This window comes from Pristis pectinata, chromosome 32 (assembly GCF_009764475.1).
Source record: "Pristis pectinata isolate sPriPec2 chromosome 32, sPriPec2.1.pri, whole genome shotgun sequence".
Taxonomy (NCBI): domain Eukaryota; kingdom Metazoa; phylum Chordata; class Chondrichthyes; order Rhinopristiformes; family Pristidae; genus Pristis; species Pristis pectinata.
In genome coordinates, this window is record NC_067436.1 from 12,160,957 (window position 1) to 12,183,567 (window position 22,611).

Below are 22,611 nucleotides of genomic sequence, written 5' to 3' on the forward strand. Positions count from 1 at the left end.
TGGACGCCTCGTTTCCAGATTTACCAGCAGTCACCATCATTTCAAAGGTAACAACGCAGTGAAGCCACATCCCAGTGTGAGCTCAAAGGAAATAGTGGGATACCTTATCCAAGGTGGTAACTTGTTTGTCGCACATGAGGATCCAAAACTGGTCTTAGCCACAAAACCAGAAATAAAATCTGACAAAACCTTTACAAGTAATGGATTTTTTTGAGATATTGTAAAATCTTAAAGGCATTGATAGTACATATGAAATGTTCACCTTATAAGGAACCCAGATCCTCACAAACAAATACAATTTTAAAATATGGATTAGGCTGAGATAGATTCAGGGAAGTGTTGAAAGCAGCTAACGATATCAGGCAAATAAAATCCATGTCCTTAAAAAACCTCCAAAATATGCTGGGGTAAAAAAAATCTGAACAAAACCACTTTCAAATACTTTAAAAAGACTAAATAACCATGCTATTACAATACAAGAAAAGTCTTGGGAAGGGTTTATAGGAGTCTTTTTGCAAAAAGTATGCTAGGGAAATGTCTTCAAATTCATGAACCCTTGCCTGGAGTCTCTCATAGTTTCTGCCCTCGATTGAAATCAATGGGTAACGCTCCTTGCTTCCCCACAGAATCTGCTGTACATACTGGTCAATTAGACCAGTACTTCCAAACTTGGGGTTCTAAACCCCTCCTTCTGGGATGGGGCTGGGGGGTCACCAAAGATTATAGAGGATCCATGAGGCTTTAATACCATTAAGGTAACTAATTTAGTAAAAAATTGAAATATACGGAGCATACCAGCTGACTCCAGACATAGGGCTATTTGCAGTCCCTGGAATCCTTGGAACAGCTCCAACATTGTTACGTCATTTGGGGTTTATGGGATTGTTTGGGGGTAAGGGCAGGGAAATGAGTATTTGACCAAATGTCAACATGTGGAATTTGCTTATGCCACTGTACTGGCACCAATTTGCATTTCCTTTGGCGTTGGGGCTGTTCCGAAGATTGCAGGAACTGCGAAGATCCCTATGTCTGGGGCAGCTGGTATGCTCAGTATATTTCAATTTTTTGATAAATTAGTTACCTCAATACCTCAATCCATATTTGATGGATAATTGACAGCAACCTCAGGGTTTCCTGTTTGACCATGCATAAGCGGACACCTTAAATTTCCCCAAACGACTGCTACTTACGCTAGTCATTACTCCCACAAAACCTGGGTTATTCTGTTTCCCTATTCTTCCAACCAAAGGACCGGACCACACTGTTGGTCAGCTGACCTTTCCACATGGAAACATAAGCAAGATGCAGGATGTGTGTCTGCACATTGTCGACTCCCGTGTCCACTTTTAAATTAGAACATAGAGCACAGGAACAGGCCCTTCAGCCCATGATGTGCTGAACTAATTAAGCTAATGACACCTAATCCCTTCTGCCCGCACATGGTCCATATCCCTCCATTTTCTGCATATTCACATGCCAATCTAAGAGCCTCTTAAACACCTCGATCGTATCTGCCTCCCCCGCCCCTGGCAGCACATTCCAGGCACCCACGACTCTCGATGTAAAAAACTTGCCTCACACATCTCCTTTGAACTTATCGATCGCACGTTAAATGCATGTCCTCCAGTATTGGACATTTTGACCCTGGGAAAAGGATACCGCCTGTCTACCATACTTATGCCTCTCATAATTTTATAAATTTCAATCAGCTCTCCCTTCAGCCTTCACCACTCCAGAGAAAACAACCCTAGTTTGTCCAACCTCTCATAGCACATGCTCTCTAACCCAAAGCCTCCACACCCTTCCTATAATGGGAGTGACCAGAATTGAATGCAATGCTCCAGATGCAGCCTAAACAGAGTTTTATAAAGTTGCAACATAACTTCCTGACTCTTGAACACAGTGCCTCAACTAATAAACAGAACTCCTGCTTTACCACCCTGTCGACGTGCAGCCACTTTCAGGGATCTATGGACTCAAGACTCCAAGATCCCTCTGTAGTCCTCTCATTAACTGTGTATTCTCCCTTTACATTTGATCTCTGAAAGTACAATGCATCACACTTTGATGTGTTTTTCCATTGTTTCTAAAGGTCATGGGATCAGAAAGGTTCTGGTTCATCTTCTCCATCTGACTTATCTTACATTAATCCCATCAGCAGCATCTGGTCACAGATGTTTAGAATCAGCAACAAAGTGCTTAGTTAGTGTCACCGAGTTACAGTTCACAGCCTTGGGGCAGTGACAGTGGCAGGAATTTAGGGCCAGTCCAGCTGCAGAGTTAGAATGGTGGCCAACTGGGAAATGCAGGGCAGTTCAATTGTCATCTGGCCCAATGCCTATAATGTGACGAGCTTCATAACCTCATAACCGCACCCCAGTCTACCATCTCCCTCATCTGTCGCTATCCCCTTGCAGATGAATATGTGTCCTTCTTACAGCTTCCACAGCTCCTCCCGGGTTTGTGCCATTGGCAAACCACTGCCAGAGGAAGTGGTTGAGGCAGGAACAATAACAACATTGGAAGTGGGAAGTTCTGTCAGATTTTTCTTATTTTGTAGGCGGGTTTCACATATTTGCAGGAACTTGCGGCAAAAAGGCTCTCACCTGGGAAGAAATCCCACCATTTCATTGAAGTCCATGACGGGGTGTGGTCTCACTGCTGACAGCAATATCTATGTTGCTACTTTTGAAACGATTGGGGACTGGCAATCACTGGGAAATCTGGAACCAAATATTAGCCTGGTACAGTGAACCCAATTGGACGGTGACATATATCTGACACACACGAACCTTTCCAGTGTTCAAGTGTGGTCATCAGGAGCAGATGTAATGAGTTGATCATTGTGGATTTGACCTGCTGTTGGACTTTACCACAGTTGAGCTTATCTGTACTATCTCTACTCGGATACGGAGGACCAACCTCCATACCTCTGAGAGGTGTCCCACAAGGTAGAGTGAATAATAGGCCTCAGGTGGCGGATACTGAGGTCCTGCCCCAGAAGGCAGTTGGAATTTGGAGAAGGTGGTGGAGGCAGGTACTCTCACAACACAAGAAGCATCTAGCCAAACACTTGAACTGCCAAGCCATAATAGGCTATGGAGTAAGTGCTGGTAAATGGGATTAGTATAGGGAGAGCTTGATGGTCAGCATAGACATGGTGGGCCGAAGGGCCTGTTTCTGTGTCGTATGACTCTCGGACTTGTTTGCCAACTTGGCCAACTTTTACATTTCTCAAGCAATTAGTATTAAAAACTATGTAAAAGATTAAATAATGGAAGTAATTACATTGAAAACAACTGAGATTAATCAAAAGCATTAAAATTGTAAAATAACTAAACCACTTACCCAGACTTACCTCTTTACTCAGTGTCAGTTTCCCCATTCGAATAAATGGTATTGTTGTCTAGACAACCTCACTGCCTAAGGCTGAGGAGCAGGCAGTGAAGTGTATGGGGCCCTTCAAGATCCAAGCCTGGTCTCTGCAGCTGGGTTCAGTGGTGAGTCAGTGGTGAAGCAGCAGATCAGTTGCACTGACATCTGACCCCCCCCCCCCCAATTCCCCTCAGACTCCTGAGATTCAGCGCGCGGGCAGGGGAATCGAGGACGAGCTGAATCACGAGCGTCAGACAGCGGGTGGCCCTCTGTTGAAACCAGCGCAACAATTCACTGCCTGACAGACAGACGTGGAGGTATTGCAGTGATGCTTATCCTGACCCAATTCCCTGACTTGTGGCTTTTCGACTGGGCAAACAAAAGAAGCTGAAAGTCAAAAACAAACTTCAGACGCTGGAAATCTGAACTAGCCTCCTTGATGAAACAATGATTCTGGTTCTCCTTCCACAGATGCTGACTGACTTGCTGAGCTTTTTCCATCAATTTCTGCTTTTATACAGAAGAAGCTGGTGCACTGATATAGAGTCAATCATAAACCAGTGTTGTCAATGTTACGTTTGTCCTTCATCAAGAGACAAACTTCGTGTGGGTTTAACATCTGAACATTTTATTAACTAACCCCAGACTGCTTGCTTTCCCTCTCTTTTTGCAGCCACTTCCTGTTCCCCCATGTGACCCCTTGCATTGCCTACTGGGAACTGTAGTTCTTTATTATAACTATATAATAACACATAATAATGCAGTCAACGCTAAGAACTAAGAATGAGAGCCAAAAACATCTTCAGGCAATAAAACATGAGACAGGTTTAAGCTTTCCACTGGACTGTGCTTTTATTTCAGTCGAAGCAGAATAGCATTACCTACAGAACTACTGCAATTGTTTTACACTACATTAAATTGTCAGAATTACAGGGCATGTTCTGCTTGTCTATACAATCTCTAATTTAAATTACATCTCTGGCAGTAAAAGTGAAGGGGCAGAAAATCTCCTCTCGAGCCCCAAAAATAAATAAGACCGGTTATGACAATTAAATTATTAAAAGTCAAGAAGCGACAATGATAACGAATGTCAACCGAAGTACTTAAATCTGATCATAAATAGCAAATAATAAATTATTTAAATATCGGATCTTAAATAGGCAGACCGCACAAATATCTGCTTTGGCCTGTTATTTTTTAAAATTTCATTTAATATTATGGTAAAACATTGAAAATCTTAAATCCATTTTTTTATTCTTCTGTGTATTATAAAGAAAACCATAGGTAAAGAAAGAAAAATATGCTATAATATATGTACAAATGCAGCAAGGTCTTAGTAGCTAGTTTGCAGTACCTGTAACTAGAGGAATTTGTTAATTAAAAGCTTCTTTATCTCTTAATGCATCTTTCTGCTGGCATAATGCAAATATGTTCACTTTTATCTGGACCAACTTCAGTTGTTCTGAAGTCTATGGAGAGCAGAAGCAAAGGCATTGCCAATGTTGGTGATAATGTAAGATATGTTATTCTTCCTCGTTAGAAGCTGACTCTTAATGCATTACTGCTGTCTTTCTTCATAATATAAAATGACTAAAATAAGGTCCCACTCATTTGTTTCTCAGGCAATGTAGTGTCTACTTCTTACCCTTAAACTTCCATTGATGACTTGATTAACCCAGGCGGAGCAGGAGGCAAGTTAATGTGCTTTGGCGCATTATATTAATTTGCGGTTAGGTTGCTGGATTAGCAATCCAGGTATCATGAGCTCAAAACTCACTATGGCAGTTCAAGACTCTGGGAACAGCAGGAAGAAGTGTCTAATCATAATCACACCAGATATCAGGAAAATAAGGTTAGGTTTGATGGGCTGAATGGCCTTTTTCCCACCTGTCACTTTTGCCATTGTGCAATTATGATTCTCAGTGAAGGAAGGCTGCTGTTTCAACATCACCGTGGAAGCACTAACCCTCATAAAATGAAAAGCAATGCCAAGTGGTTTAAATCAGAGATAAGAACGTTAGACACAGGAGACTGCAGATGCTGGAATCTGGAGCAACAAACAATCTGCTGGAGGAACTCAGCAGGTCGAGCAGCATCTGCTGGGGTAAAGAAATTGTCAGTGTTTTGGGTCGAAACCTTGCATCAGGACTGAGTAGCTAAGAATGCTATCCACTTCAGTATCAATACTCATGACCAAAGATAATATTCATATCACACAGGCAAGTGCTGCAATTCTTTTTGCTCTCCTTATGGGTTTCAGAGGAGTTTTAAGGCTTCTGGTCCTTAGAAAAGCAGAAAATCTCTTCTCAAAAGCTCCTGCAACAGTGCAAAGGTCCCAGCACTCCAGGCCTTTGGAATAGGCACACTGATCTGGAGTATCTTTCAAGATTTTCTAACGATGTATTGACAGAGCCTGGACTGTAATCTTATCCACCAACCCTACCTGCCCCACATAAACATTCTTTCTTTCTACATATGCTGCCATTTCTATTTGTTACTCCTGAGCTATTTGAACCTTCTTTGAAAGTAAGAGTGACTGGTCACGAGTATTCAATCTGCAAGTGGATAGCATTCTTATCTGGAAACAGAAGAGACTGCAGATGCAGGAATCTGGAGCAACAAACAATCTGCTGGAGGAACTCAGCGGGTCAGGCAACATCTGTAAGGGGAAAAGGAATTGTTGACGTTTTGGGTCGAAACCCTGGATCAGGACTTCTTTTCTCTTGGACTTAAACCATCTGGTCATTGTTTGCATTAGAAGGCTTGTGTTCTCCTTGTGTACTTAAGAGGAATGTTAGGGCATTTAAAGTTGTTTTATCCCAGAAGTCCTTCAGTGGTATCCACTCTCATCGGGCAAGGACATGAAAGCAGCAAACGAAATATGAGGGTTTATGAGGGACAGGACTGAAAAGTAGGAATGTTAATCTAACGTAAAAAACCTTGGTTATATCACACCTAGGGTAATGCACACAGTCATGGGCACCATGTTATAAAAAGGATATTATGGCACTGGGGATGGTGCAGAGATGAGCAGCTCAGAAAGCAGGAGTGGGAGGGTGTGCAGATCAGAAAAGATGTACAGAATGGGTCTCTTTTCTTTTGAGAAAAGAATGAGGTGTGACTGATAGAGTCTTAAAATTATGAAAGGTCTTGATCAAGCATTTGCAGAATGTTTCTATTTGTGTGAAAGAACCTAAACAGAAGCCATAAATATAGGATAGTCACCAAGAAATCCAATAAAGAATTCCAAAGAAACATTTTTGCCCAAAGTGTAGTGAAAATGTGGAACTCACTCCCGCAGGGAGTGGGTGGGGAAAAGTATAGATGGATGTAAGGAGAGGCTGGACAAGCATGTAAGGGAGAAATGGGTAATGAATACACTTATAGGTTTAGCTGAAGATGTGTGGGAAGAGGCTGGAGTGAAATATAAACCCCAGCATGGACTGTTTGGGTCAAATGGCCTGTTTTGTGCTATAAACCCAATGTAAACATATGTAATAAGAAGAATAGCTAAAATGGTCATTGATATGCCATGTGCAGTAGATTTCTTGTTTGCATTGCTTATTTTGGATTATGTTAAAGGTACACTCTGCACCAAAAGCAAACACTTGTCTTGGGAGCATCTCTAGGGTTAATTTACAAAATGCAGAAAGCTCTGACATTTTCAGTGTTCTCATTCAATAAAGGAACACATTGAATCAAGTTTTAAATTTTGTATCAGGATTCTTAGGGCAAACAGAAGGGGAAATGGCAAAGCTAGTGCCTCAAGGCACAATTAAACACCAGAATACACCAACATTTGGTTTGTAATCCATGTAACCCTCAGACACCACCACTTTATAACTTGCCAAAGTTAGTGTCCAGCACTGGAATAGGTTTTTCGTTCAGTTGTTTTAAAAAAAACAATGCAAGGTAAAGGATTTAAAAATTAAGTTCTTTCTGCAAACTCTTGGTCAAATCTAAAACCATTCAGTAAAATCAGCTGGTGTACTATTTTACAGTTAGAAGAGAGAAATTGGCTTGTTTCGCTATCTAGAGCAATCACTAAACTATTTGTTTTAATTTATAAAATTAGTCTTCATACTCTCAAACACTATTATGGTACAGATAAGTAAGAAGGGAAATATTGATGGAAACATGGCATTTCTTAGATTCTAGGAGGGAGCATTAGTTTGTACTTGGCACATTATGATATTGGGAGCAGGAGCATTGAAGGTGTGGTGAAGTTACACTATTTGTATACTGTGTAAAAACCAGTCCATTATTTTGATGTTTCAGATGCAGAATCTTCAGGAGAAGAGGGATTGAAAGTCAAGATAATTAAACCAAGCATGAGACACAAGTTAATTCAAAAGGCAGACACATGGATTGGCGCAAGGGAACTTGTCTGTAGAACAGATGAGAAGATAATAGGTGCAAACATGAGGCACCACAGCATCACGGTTGCTGAGAATTGCAAAGTGACAAGTTGATAAAAGACTCACTTTGAAAGTGGACGCAAGAATCTACAAAGGAGTGCAATATTGGGAAGATTATGTAGACAGTAAGATTTCAACAAGGAATATAATGATAATGATATGAATGCAATTTGATAAATGCATTTGAAGTATAACTAACGTATCAGATTTGGTTTAATAATCCATGTCTTTAAAGCCTGATTTTGTATAAATTAATGATTACCTGATCTATCACCTCAAACTTTAAGTCTCCCACTTGGTTTCTCAATGGGTTAGATTCTCAATGGGTCCTCAGGAGTGCTGATTAGTGGGTTGGTATCTTCTGGCATGACCTCTTTCAGGTTAAAACTGTTGACTTGAACAATAAGAACCTTTCATTCCAAGGTTATGAGAAAGGTCTGATCTCCTGATGTATTTGAGTTGTCCAAGATTGTGTGGATTATGATATGGTAGCACATCATCATGTTATTAGAGAGGTAATCTTGGAAGGTTGGATTAAAATGCTGGATACCAAACACAATTGCTGTCATAGCTGGCATAGACTCAATGGGCAGAATGTCCTTCTTCTTACTGCTATGATTCTAATCAAGCATCCATATCCAGTTGGCTCTAGATCCAAATGCATACAGAACTTGAGAAGATGGAAAGGTAACAAGTTTTGAGTCACTTGTTCTGTAGTTACCCTGTTGTTGTGAGACCTGGGCTGTACAATAACTGTGACCCCACTGAAATGCCGAGAAATAATTCACATTGAGGCTTCCGTAAGTCTACCTGGAGGCAGCAGACTCCTCTTGGAAGAATTGGCTATCACCTTTACTGATCAAAGGTTGCCTATGTTAGATAAGGATTCTTGATTGTGGTCTTCCACCATCCATTGGAAAAAAAATCAGACAATCAGAAAATGAATTGAACAGTGATGTAAAGAAAATTACTGAAATTTGCAAGGAATTTTACAGCACTTGCTGTGAATTACTTTTACACATCAGGGTTCTGGGGTATGTTTCAATGTAAAGAAGAATCTTCTCGTCATCCTAATGAATGGTTTTCAAATTCAGTCAAAGTTAGCATGGCATTAAAGGTACAAGGTTCCAGACAACCTGATCACACAACAGGTAGGAGTTGTTACCTGAAACTTTGCTCTTGATGATCTGTGCTGGCAATTTGATCTGGAAGGAAGGGGCATTTTGAAATGATGCATGAGACATCTCAGCTGCATGGAGCGACCCTGATCGGCCACATTTTATTTTGTCTGATGTTCTTCTTTATTTGAATGCATTTACTAAATATTGATATGCATGAATCCTTTGCTCCTGGTCTGGGAGATCTGGTAGCATTTCTTGTAGTGACACTGCAATCTTATTGAGATATTGGACCATATTTCATTGAGATCTGACTTTTGATTCCAGAATGAGAAGTACCAATTCTGTGGGACAAAATTTGGGTTATCTCAGGAGTCTCAGTGCATTGTTTAAAGAAATGAATAGTGATAAATAGAGATGAACCTTCTCAAGAATTCCCTTTCTTCAGTCAGCTTCATTCCTGCAGAACCCTTCCTAAGATGATTATGCAGCATTATGATGATAAGATGGATTATGCAGCCTTGTAATTGGAAGAACACCAATGCTGAGTTGGGCAATGCCCCAGTCAATCAGTCTCAACAACCTTTGAGTTCTTGGTGGAGCTTTGTCTTATGTTCAGTGGTTTGTCCGTGTTAACCCCTCTGGTGACACTGGAGCCATCAGGAATGAGAAGGATTTGGAGCAGGCAATTGAAATGGATAGTATTCAGTAGGGGCTCAGCATGCTTCCCTGAGGCGCCCCTACTTACGTGTTGCAGTAAGGCAAGATATGCATTTACCATGGCACATTGCGCAATTCTTTCAATGTATGTGCATGCATTTGAAAGGCTCACCAGTCTGCTACTCGAAGACAAACTTGCCTATGTGCTTGGGATATCACAAACGCATTGGAAATGCTTTGTGGCTCCTGCTTTGGATATATCAGAGAATCACATGTCTACCAATCACTATATTAATGGTAACTGATGGGGACAGACTTAAACTCAGTTGATGAGTAGTTTTCTGTGCCCGAGATCCTGAGACAATTTCTGAATAAAGTGGCACAGTGACGAAGCCTCTCCGAGATCCGGATCCAATCCCAACATCCGGTGCTGTCTGTTTGGAGTTTGCACGTTCTCCCTGTGACTGCGTGGGTTTCCCCTGGGTGCTCCAGTTTGCTCCCACGTCCTTAAGACATGTGGGTCAGTAGATTAATGGGCCAATGTAAATTGATCCCAATGTGTAGTGGGCTCAAAGGTCAAACTGAAAGAACTTTGGCCAGAAAAAGGATCAAGAAACGGTCAAGGTTTCAAGTTCATGAGCTTTCACCAGAATGTAGAAAACTGAGAAATCCAACATGTTTAAAGCTGCAGAGATGGGTGAGTGGTGGAAAGAACAGAGGGAATGTCTGTGATAGGATGGAGACCAAGTGAAACTGAATGACACAAGTAGGGGTGGTGCTGGCTGAGAGAGAGTGATGTAGGCTTTTATTTGCCAGTGATTTTCCTGGAGGACGTATGGAAACAAATGATAATAGAGGAGAGGGAAAAAAGGAAAATAAATGCTCTAACCATAAGAAACTCACTGGGGAATGAAAGTACCAAGGGTGTTGCTGGGGTAGGTCTTTTCCCTGATGCTGCCCACTGAGTATTTACAGTATTTTATTTCAAATGTGAAGCATCTGCAGTGTTTTATTTTTTGAACGGAATCAAGACATTGGAGTTCTGATGGAAAAGGAGCTTTGATGTTAGGTTTCTTCTGCGGACCCACTGAATGCCAGCTGGGATTGAGGGGCTGTGTATCCTACTCTGCACCTATTTCTTGCACAGAGTGTTCCTAAAGATTGGCTTGAAGGAAGGAGATTACAAATTTGATTGTGCTCATAAGGATTCCATGAGAAAAGAATGATGATTCAGACCTTACAGAACCCTTCAAGATGCAATTCTCAATTAAATAGTAGAAACAGAATGCCAGCCGAGTTTGACGAACTCAATGACCCCAACTTGTCTCAACAGAACGCTTTTGTAAAGAAAACGTTTTTACTGCTTTAAGACTTGACTTTGAATAACAGAAACTGTGAATAATGTAGGCAAGGAAACTTGTAAAATGATAAAGTGTGATGCTTTGTAAGGCTATGTTCAAAGACCTGTGTCAGAGAGATCAGGATTCATTCGTAATGGGGTATGGTAGTGCAGTGGTTAAGTTACTGAACTAGTTGATCCAGAGGCATGGGTTTGAATCCACCATGGCAGCTTGGGAAGTTAAATTCAGATAAACATGAAACTAAATTTGGAATTAAAAGAAAGCCGTCTAATCTAGTAACAGTAAAAGTAACCATCATAGAAACCTATTTCTAATATGCTTGAGGGAATGAGGTCTGCCTTCCTTATCCACTGACCTATATGTGAGTCTGGAGCCCATTAATGTGGTTGACTCTTAAATGCCTCCTGTGTTCAGGGGGAATTAGGGATGGACAATAAATGCTGGCGTTCCCAGTGAAATCAACATTCCTCAGATGAATACATAGAAAATAAGTAATGTTCTGTTCATCAATACTTACCTTCAACAAGGTAAAACAGATAGAACAGGGTGTATTGTTTGTCCACGTGAATCTCAGTTGTATTTATTTGCCTGTTATTTAATAATATACCTCTTTTCTATGTAGTATTGCATATTGGACCAGGGTCCACTCACGCTGCTGTGAACCAGCACTACTCCTGTGGTTTGTCCAGGACAGGGAGTGTGAAAACTTTACAAGACACAACACTCCTGAGTAAGAGAACCATTACACTGCCTGAGAAACAATGTCAATCAACAGAGGGCAGATCTGATATGAACAGCTTTTAATATTTATAGTACTAAATAAATGCTTAGGAACAGCAAGAACAGCATTTCTAAATTTTTACAAGTAACCTCTAGTGCTTTGATGATGAAAGTCCCATTATTTCATCAGCTACTGTACATCGGGACATAGCTCATGAGCCAGCTCTTCAGGAATATAAAATGAATTTTCCACTCCCATATAATTGCAGAATCGATTGTCTTTCCACTGTCTGAGCTCCTTCCTAAATACTTAAGTGTTCCTAAAATGACTCTTAAATCCTATGAAGCCTTTTCTTGTACACACATATTTTGCCCTAAATCACCATGAAATGTTATGATCTATTTTTTTTTACTTACAACTATAAGATTTAAAAAAGTTTGGTCCTTTGGTCCCTAATCATCTAAGGAATGATGTGATTTTACAGTAGTACAACTTTTAAGTCCCTGTGCCAGCTTTGAAAATGTCCCTTTAATCTGTAATGTCCTGCCTGTTTCAAAGGCAAGGACGTGTCACGTTGGTTGTAGGCACACAATCTTATCCAGCTGGCTTTGGTAAATTTGAAAAGTCTGTAATTATCGTTTAATCCTCTGAACAATTATTCAGTGCTTTCGGATAAACTCAGTCATGGTGTGTCTCAATGCCCCTATCACAGTTCCAGTGCGAATATGAATTAATTTTCTTGTCATTAATTTTTTGATTTTTGTTTTTTTTGTTTCCATCCAACATCCTTTTTAATTCCCCCAAATCGCTCCCGAAGTGTTTTTTTTTCCCCTTTGAAATCTAATCTGTTTTCTTCCACAGTGATTCGCAGCAAAAAAAAGTCATTTAATTTTCAGACTGCACTTGTGACAAAGGATCACTGAATGTGACGATGCTTCCAACCTGAGCGGGAGAGAGAGAAAGAGAGAGAGAAGGAGAACAACATAAAGAAAGACAAAAACATTGCATTAATACAATAGGAAGACAATTATTTGTGCATCTAGAAAGCATTCAGTGGCAAAGCTAGGCATACGTTTAATTCAGGTAAGTGCAAGGTGTTGCATTTTGGGAAGACAAATTAGGGTAGGACTTTCACAGTGAATGGTAGGGCCCTGGGGAGTTTTGTAGAACAGAGGGACCTAAGAGTACAAGTACATGGTTCCCTGAAAGTGGTGTCACAGGTAGACAGAGTGGTGAAGAAGGCTTTTGGCACACTGGTCTTTATCAGTCAGGGCACTTGAGTACAGAAGTTGGGATGTTATGTTGTGGTTGTACAAGGTGTTGGTGAGGCTGCCTTTGGAATATTGTGTTCAGTTTTGGTCTCCCTGCTATAGGAAAGATGCCATTAAGCTGGAAAGAGTGCAGAGGAGATTTATAAGGATGTTGCTGGGACTTGAGGGACTGAGTTATGGAGAGAGGTTGGACAGGTTGGGACATTATTCATTGGAACACAGGAGAATGAGGTTATTTTAGAGGTGTATAAAACCATGAGGGGCATAGCTAGGGTGAATGCACTCAGTCTTTTTCCCAGAATTGGAGAATCAAGAAGAAGAGGACATAGGTTTAGGATGAGAGGGGAGAGATTTAAGAGGAACTTGAGGGGCAACTTTTTCACCCAGAGGGTGGTCAGTATATGGAACAAGCTGCCAGAGGAAGTGGTTGAGGCAGGTACATTAACAACATTTAAAAGGCACTTGGACAGGTACATTGATAGGAAAGGTTTAACACGGGGGAAAATGGGGCCAAGTTAGATGGGCATCTTAGTCGGCATGGATGAGTTGGGCTGAAGGGCCTGTTTCCATGCTTCATTACTCTCTGACTCTATGCCAACTGCATTGTACTTTCCCCAATATTTCTTTCTTTCTTCTATTACCTGCTTTTTGGGATAAAGTTTTGGTGAACATTTGACAGAATAAAAGGGCTAAAATCGATTTTCCCTCCACAAGTACTGCAGTTCAAACATTACGAGAGACCTCCAACATGCACAGGTCTAACTATAAACCTGAGAATAACTGGCAGGACTACAGCAAATGAGTTCCATCCTGCATAGATTTTTTTTCTTTATGGAAATAGAGTCTGAATTTGTGCCACACGAACAAATGTCCCGTAAGCTGATTGTAAACTAATTTGACAATGGAATAACTGTAAAGGCAAAAGAAAAGGACAAGAATGTGTGAACATCCAACTGGAAATTGGGGGAAGAAATGTCAGCTTGACAGATTTCAACCCTAAACCCTGGAATCACCTGTTGGAAGTTGTCTATCACAAACTCAAGGATTGGTAAAAGTGTATGGTAAAAATGCAGCTAATTAGAATGAACAGAACCATCAAATGAGTTAACGTGGGGTTGCAAGGGCGCTCAGGATGATTTAGGAAGTTCAGTTATATTAAAACTTTAATTTCAGGACATCCTAAAGTGTTCTGCAGCCATTGAAGTACACTGGAAGGGCTGTCATAAGGTGAAATCAGGATGTGTGGCAGCCATTTTGTGCACAGCAAATGGCAATGTGAAAATGACCAAATGATCATTTTTCAAGACCAGCTAGGAATAGCTCCTCTGTTCTTTTCTAAATAGTGTCAAGGGGCACCACCAATTGAAGGGCATGATTGGCAACAATGGATATGAATGACGAAGCCACCAGAAGCTGAATTTGGGATCTTTCTATTCTGTGTGACTCAAAATATGGAAGAAGGATATTTATGTAGCCTTGAAGGTGTGTGTCACAGAGTGAAATAACAATAAATTCTACAAAGGTTTCTGCTCCCGAGAACATCATCTGATTTCAGTTTTGGAGGTTTCCAACTGAAGATTGAATAGTATTTCAGAAACACATTGATTAGCCATGGCAAATGCAGATGTCTGATCAGGAATGATCAGAACCTCATGGAATCTTTGGGTCTAAGCCCATAGTTCCTTCAAAGTTGCTGCACAGGTTGGTAGCATGGTAAAGAAGGCATATGACATGCTTGCCTTTATTAGTCGAGGCACTGAGTTCAAAAATCAGGTAGTTATGTTGCAGCTTTATAAAACTCTGGTTGGGCTGTGTGGGAGTATTGCATTCAATTCTGGTCGCCCTATTATAGAAAAGATGTGGAAGCTTTGGAGAGGGTGCAGAAGAGGTTTACCAGGATGCTGCCTGGATTAGAGGGCATGTGCTATAAGGAGAGGTTGGACAAACTTGGGTTGTTCTCCCTGGAGCGGTGGAGGCTGAGGGGAGACCTGATAGAAGTTTATAAGATTATGAGGGGCGTAGATAAGAGTACACAGCCAGTATCTTTTTCCCAGGGTCAAGATGTCTAATACTGGAGACATGCATTTAAGGTGAGAGGGAGCAAGTTCAAAGGAGATGTGCGGGGCAATTTTTTTACACAGAGAATGGTGGGTGCCTGGAATGTGCTGCCAGGGGTGGTGGTGGAGGCAAATACGATAGAGGCATTTAAGAGGCTCTTAGATAGGAACATGAATATGCAGAGAATGAAGGGATATGGACATTGGGAAGGCAAAAGGGATTAGTTTAGGAGGCTTTTAATTACTAATTTAATTAGTTCGGCACAACATCGTGGGCCGAAGGGCCTGTTCCTGTGCTGCACTGTTCTATGTTCTCACTGTGTCCATGTGGTAACCTACTCCAGCTGTGCCACTGAATGACGTTGAGTTTAACAACCTATCCACTCACTCACCACGGCTGAAAGATTCACTGGATCTGAGGTTACAGGTACAACTAGGAATTTTCACCAGAAACAATTTCAAAAGAAAAGAACAAATTAAGTGGTTCAAATGCTGGCACTGGTGCATGCTGGGATAGAAGGAACAATCATGCTCATTTTAGTTTCCATCGAACGCAAACACAGCAGCTTTGTCTGATACCAGAAATGAAACACAATCACAACTGACAATCCGAGAGCATCAGCAATATCCATCGGAGGACCCTTTTCATTTCCATGGAGTTTTTCATGTGTGGTCAGTCAATTAGGTAGGACAAAATTGCCTTACTGTTTGCTGTACTGAGTCTGTTAAATCATTAATGTTGTGATGGCGATCCAGAGTCCATCACCTTTCACTGGGGGGTTTGCCCAAGGTGCTAATCTCAATGCAGGTGTATACAGCAAACATTTTCATATTATACAAAAGTGGAGGACAGGGTCGTTTTTTTTAAAATGTGGGCCTCATTGCCAGGGACAACACTAAATTGCCTTCCCTACTATTGGATTGCTTACTGGGCCATTTCCATTGAGAGTCAACCACTATCCCATGGACCCAGAGTCACATGTATGCCAGACTGAGGAAATGGCAGAATTCTCTCCCTGTGCGCATTAGTAAACTGGATGTGTTTTTAGCTGTAATCTTGTGCTATCAATTATTTAATTAACTGAATTTTAACTTTCATCTTTGGATCATCAGTTTTCGGCCTTTCTCCCAATGCACAGCTCCCAATGGACCCATCATTGCTTCCCTCCCAAGAGGGGGTGGGGGAGGTGACCGGGGCGTAGACTTGGGATAAGGAAGCTGCCATGTAAGACAGAGATGAGGAGAAATTCTATCTCATCTTTGGAATTCTCCACTTTGGAGAGTTGTGGGCACAGAGTCGTTATGCTGAGATAGATTTTTGGAGTGTAGGATTGTGGGGATGGGAGAGAGAAATGGAACTGATGTCAAAGTTCAGAATAACCATGATATTGAAGCAGACTGAAGGGACAAAAGTGCTTCATCCTATTCCATAAATTCTCGTAATCTGGTAACATTCATGCCTCCCTCCATTTCTTATGACCCCGTCCTTTCAAACTTCCTCTCCCTTCCCAAACCCCCCACTTCAATTTCACACGCAGGAACTTATCTCACTAACCAACCCCTTATTCACTTTTTAATTGAGGAACTCTGAAACTAATGAGGTAGTGTCATGACTTTGTAAAAGGCGAAGGCAATTTTGTGTCACCTTTCTTTCCAAGATAATTTCGCTTTAATGCACTATAATTTTGGAACAACAGGCGCAAATGAAAAAGGTCCTTGAATTTCTTCAGTATAGTGGTAGATGATTATTAAAGTAGAGATATTAAAAAGGCATTGATTGCTGACATAGATATTTATAACCAGTGGTAAAATAGCAAGGAAATTGCAGGAATAAAGCCAACTCTATATCTATTTTTCTCAATAATATTTTACACATTTAATATGGCACCACAACACATAACTCACACTACAACAGCAAAGGTCAAAGGTCACGATCTGGTCAAGGTTGACCAACTAGCACTCCAAGTTTACTTACAACAACCACTAACGGTTACCATGGGCAATACTAATAACGCACTTCACAACCGCAAAAAAAATACGTGACCTCACGTCATGCAACGCAGCGACAGTCCGTCACATGACGTCATCAAATGACACCTTCACTGCAAAACGGTCAACTTACTGGTCGGGAAATGTCTCCCCCATGACCGCTAGAGTCGCTAGGTAACTTCACAGAGTTTGAGATTGACTTGTGGTCATCTGGAGTTATGATTGGGCCCTGCCTGGTTTGATTGGGGTTAGTTGTAAGAGAAAAAAAAATGTTTGGAGATGTAGAACAATCCTGTAATCTTTTTTCTTTACTCTCTCCAGTCTGACTATTTGTTCGTACAAAGTATTTTACCTCTTTTGCACACAACTGTTTTGACAAACAAAAAGAAAAAGACATTTAACAGGGTGTAACAACATAACTTACACAACGGAACAAAATACTCTATTTAGTGGGCATTATTATACCCTTGGGTTTGAACCCTTGGCTAGTAGGACTGGATCGCAGCTTCATCTCAACACTGTGTTTGGGCATTGGATTGTCATGATAATCCTGCCTCCACCCATCACTGTTCCTCTATTTTGGAGGCCTGTTTATCAGCAGAGGCCACCCCTGGAGAATTGCGCCCAGTTCTGAGACCCACACTTCAGGGAGAAGGTCACTACTTTGGTGAGAGGTTTACCAGCAATGCCATAGGTGAGTTACACAGAGAGATCACTTGACTGATTTTGATCAAAGTTAAGATTAACTATTCAAAATAACGAGTACTTTGGACAGACTAGATTTGAATAAACTGGGAAGGTGGGAGAGGAGGCAGAACAGAGGCGGGGGCAGATTAGTAACTGGAAGACACAAATTAATGATAATTGGGAGACAAAACATTGTGTAGATAAACAGAAGTTGTTTTTAATGCAGGAAGTTGTAATGAATGGCATTGCATTGCTTCAAAGGGTAGCAGAACCAGACTCACAGCCCTCAGTGGCAAAGGATTCACAGTGATCTGAGAAAAGAAATTTCTCCTCATCTCATTCCTCTCATCCAGAGGCTGTGTAGCTGCGAGACCAGAACCCCACCCCAGTAATGTACTGTAAAAACTCACATCTCTTCCCCTGAAAGGACACTGCATAAAAATATTTCAAAGGTAACAAGGGTGCAGAGAAAGAGCCAGGTTTAGGGATGGTCGGGGAGGAATGAATTGTGAGGACGCTTTCAAAGAGCAGGCACTGTGGGATGAATGGGCTCTTTCTGAGTGGTTTGATTCCAGAATGACAAGGTTGACCTTTGAGGAGAGAGGAGGGCAAGCACCCGACAATATTCAGAGATGAGAAGAATGAGAAATGTTCTCACCAAAACATGTACAATTCAGAGAGAGCAGAGAGACACTTTCCTCTAAATTGTCAAGAGATTGCGGAGAACAATTTCAGGACATGCGGTGGTCACTTCAGACTGAGAAATGTCCTGAAATTGTTCCCTGCAATTTTCTAGAATATTGTGAATAGCCTTATAGAAACAGCACAGAAATAGGCCATTCGGCCCACTGAGTCTGTGGTGACCATTAAACATCCATCAATACTACATTAATTTCATTTCATTCTCCCCACATTCCCATCAGCTCCCCCCCAGATTCTACCACTCACCTACACTAGTGGCCAATTAGCCTACAGACCTGCACGTCTTTGGGCCAAGGGAGGGAACTAGAGCACCCGGAGAAAACTAAAGAACTTAGGGTGAACCCATGCAGTCATGGAGGACATGCAGTCTCTGCAAAGACAGAACCCAAGGTCAGGACTGAACCCAGGACTCTGGTGCTGGGAGACAAGCAGCGGGTATCTTTGGAATTCCCTGCCACTAGGAGTCGTGGTTCCTCTAATTATTGTGAAGACTAAGAAAGCTCACCAAAACAATCTTGGGATATGGAGTTGGGGGAGGAGAGTGGATGGGATGGATCAGTTCTGATTGTTGGATATCAGAATGTTCCCAGGGGTAGTGTGGCTGACTCCACTCTTACTTCTGATAATGGGTTCCGTTTCCATTAACATTAATTTGGCACCCTCTCTTTTAACAACTCATATTGTTAGCTCAAACGGATAATTCAGGAACAACAAATGGCTATTAGTTTCCAGATCTGAGGGTTGCTTTCTCTCTCGCAATGGTCTTGGTTTCTCTCGAAAATCACTTCTGATTCTGTTCTTTGCATTGGATGGATGAATTCATTCCAGTCTCTTTCAAAGCATGTAAAAGATTGTACCTGATTTTCTGGATGTGCAACTGTGTATGAAATGTTTGTGTGTGTTGATTGTCAGAACTGGGTGTTGGTTGGGTGAATGTCATAAAACAGATATATTAGCAATTTATTCAACTGAACTTTTGTTTACAAGAAACTTTATGTATCCAACTTCCTTTTACAAGTTGCTTCAGGCATCTTGGACTAATATTTGAAAGTACAACCTGCTGCTCCACTGCCTCATTTTAAATTGGCTACATTGTCTGGAAATATTGAATGCAAACTAACGTAAGTGAATGGGAAAGAAACACAGACACGGTTTAAAGGTTTCTTCAGAATGGTCCACTGTTAAGTTAACTTTTTCAATGCAAAATCCCAAAACAGGGGCCAACATAAGAGAGAAAAAGTGTAGAGAGACTCAGAACAGAGAAGTTTAAAAAAGAGAAATACAATCTCTGATAAAGTACTTGGGTGAATGAAGAAATTTGCTTATATTGATTGGTAAAGGAACAAAAATAGGGTTTAAATTTATAATATATGTAAAGACAATCTGGGTTCAAAGGTGGATATGAAGAATATATTATGTGTCAATTGAAGCAAAGTCAATCATGTTTAAGAAGGAATTAGATCAGAACGTTAAGAAGGCAAAGAGTTAGGGAGAATGGGATGACTTTGACCTGGATTTGAACTGGTACAAGGATACGATGAGTCAGTGGGCTCCGACAGTGCTGAAATTTATGTTAAAAAGCAGTAAATTTGCAGTTCCGGGTGCAGCCTTGTAGAGTTCAAAATGATGGGTTTCCATATCAGGGTCTGACCTAGAAATGAGGCTGGTGTCTGATCCTAGATTTTAGACCAGGGTCACATTCTCAGGCCATGGTCTGCTTGTAAGGTTCAGGCTGGGATTAGATCCTTAGACCAGCGTTGAATCCTAGGCTTATGGCTGGGACCTGGTCATATCTCAGTGTCTGGTTATACAGTTAATTGAGGCCCACATCTTCCTTCATTTAGAATGGAAGATTGTGAGAAGTATGAACAGCTCTGCTGCAGAGAATTAGCTCATTACATGCCAGGCCCAGCAATAGTTTGTGCACTATTTACGATGGACTTCACTCTTAGGCCATAGCTAAGAAAGGCCTAAACAGTGGCAAAAGCCCAAGAGCGTTGTATGGAGTCAAGCAGCAGAGCTCTTGGCCTACGATGAAAGGCTGGCATAAACATGTTTCAATGTTTCATCATTGGCGATTCCCACACACTCTCTTGTTATAAAATGAGCCATTAGAAAGCAGCCCAAAAATATAATAAAATGAAATAGTGTTCACTGTTTCTCAGCAATGATGTGTGTGTCAATTTAAAGCCTGTTCACAAAGCTTCATTTCAGTTCCATCACCATGAGAACTTATTGTAAATGGTATGGCACTACTCTTGAACTCTTGATCTCCCAACCTACTTCATCGTGGCCCTTCCACTTTATTTGCCCACCCACACTGCAGTTTCTCTGTAACTGTAACACTATGTTCTGCATTGTTTTTATGACCTCAGTGTAATTATGTATGGAATGATCTGTCTGGATGGCATGCAAAACAAAAGCTTTTCACTGTATCTCGGTACATGTGACAACAATAAACCAATACCAATACTAATCCTTTGTGAATGTCAGAACTTTGGCTTTATATTTTTGTTTCTGGTTAACCAATTAATTAAACCAACACCATCGATTTCCCCCCCTGTTGTATGTGTGTCAAGGCAGATATTGGTCTTCATGTAATGACATAGATTAGAGAAACAAAATGTCAAACCAGTTAAGGATATGAAAGAACACATTGAATGATGTAAGCAGACACAAGATTTGGATCTGAATGGATCAGACTCCACATCGATGAAGCCCTTGGGCAGTACATGCACTGACCCCAGAGGGGATTCTTGATGATGAAAAAAAATTCACAGATTAGTGGTCCCAGACCAGTGACTCTATCGTATCTGGAAAAAAGGTCATAATCTTCCTCAGGGTGACAAGTCAAACAACTGGTGCATTCGAGGTTCAGTGGGTAGCACTGTTGTCTCTGAGTCAGATGGTCATGAGTTCAAGGCCCCGCTCCCAAGATCTGAGCATAAAATGTTGGTCTGGGGTGGAGGGGGGCGGGGATGCTAACTGTTGGGAGTTCTGTCTTTCAGGTTGGATAAGTCTGACCCATGGTTGGATTTTAATGATTTCCCCAGGTGTTGGATCAAGGGAAATTAAGTCTGTCAGGTTTTATCCCTCAGTCAACAAACAAATGTCAAAACATTGCTGTTTGTGAGAGCTTTGTGGGAATGATGTACAGTTCTACCTCTACAGATGTACTGTTGAAAGTATCCTGACTGGCTGCATCATGGTCTGGTACGACAATTCGAATGCGCAGGAATGTGAGAAGCTGCAGTGAGCAGTGGACTCAGCCCAATACATCACAGGCACAACCCTCCCCACCATCGGGAGTATCTACAGGAGGCGCTGCCTCAAGAAGGGAACATCTATCATCAAAGATCCCCACCATCTGGGCCATACCAACTTCTTGCAGCTACCATCGTGCAGGAGGTACAGAAGCCTGAAGTCCCACACCACCAGGTTCAACAACAGCTACTTCCCTTCAACCATTCCGTTCTTGAACCAACCTGCACAACCCTAATCAGTAAAACAACACTATGACTATTTTGGCCACTTTGTACTACAATGAACTATGTTTTTTATTCTAATTGTGTTCTTTCTTGTAAAAATGTGTATAATTTATGTTTTTCTTGTGAATGTTGTGTGTCTAATGCAATGTGCCTGTGCTGCTGCTGCAGGTAAGTTTTTCTTTGCACCTGTGCATACATGTACTTGAGCATATGACAATAAACTTGACTTTGATTACCCACAGAATCTTCCCACCTTGGTGCAGTTGGCAGCTCAGATGAAGGGGAAACTGAAGGCTTTCACTGTCGGCCTGGTTACCTGCATAACCCAATACACCTCATGCTGAGGGAGTGCAAAGTGTAACCAAAGCCCTGTCGGTCTGTTCAGGTAGATCCCAGTTTCCCCTGACTGGCCTGGAGAAGGTAGTGATGAACCACCTTCCAGAACCTCTGCAGCCCTCGTGGTGAAGAAATCCCAGGGAGGGAGTTCTGGGATTTGGACCCAGTGATATTAAGGCAATAGAAATTCTAAGCCCTGATAAAGAAGGAACAGCAGTTTCTCCTGGTCCCCTGAATGACATCACTCTTCCCCACCTCACTACCCTCACACCAAAGGATGAAACAAGTTCACCTCTCAGCTCACTGCTCTTTATCTTGGACCACAATGTGCAAAATGGCTACTTCATTCAATTACATGAGGCTGCCAGATGTTAGTCAAAACCATTCAGGGAATTGTCTTCCCTTTGTTCCAATTCTCCCTGTCTAGA

At 41.4% G+C, this 22,611-nt stretch overlaps 1 protein-coding gene across 6 annotated transcripts in view; it reads right to left on the reverse strand.

Moving 5' to 3' along the window:
- celf6 (CUGBP Elav-like family member 6) overlaps positions 1–22,611 on the reverse strand; it is an 830,275-nt gene that overhangs the window by 21,476 nt on the left and 786,188 nt on the right. For 5 of the 6 annotated variants that reach the window (XM_052042318.1, XM_052042317.1, XM_052042316.1 and 2 more), the window contains one exon: positions 4,302–12,595. The exons of the other annotated variant lie outside the window; for it this stretch is intronic. Coding sequence is in view for 1 of the 5 variants with exons in the window: in XM_052042319.1 (XP_051898279.1) it covers positions 12,570–12,595 (26 nt within the window). In the remaining 4 variants the exon portion in view is untranslated. Of the gene's footprint in view, positions 1–4,301; positions 12,596–22,611 lie in introns of those variants that run through there. 6 annotated transcript variants of the gene reach the window in all.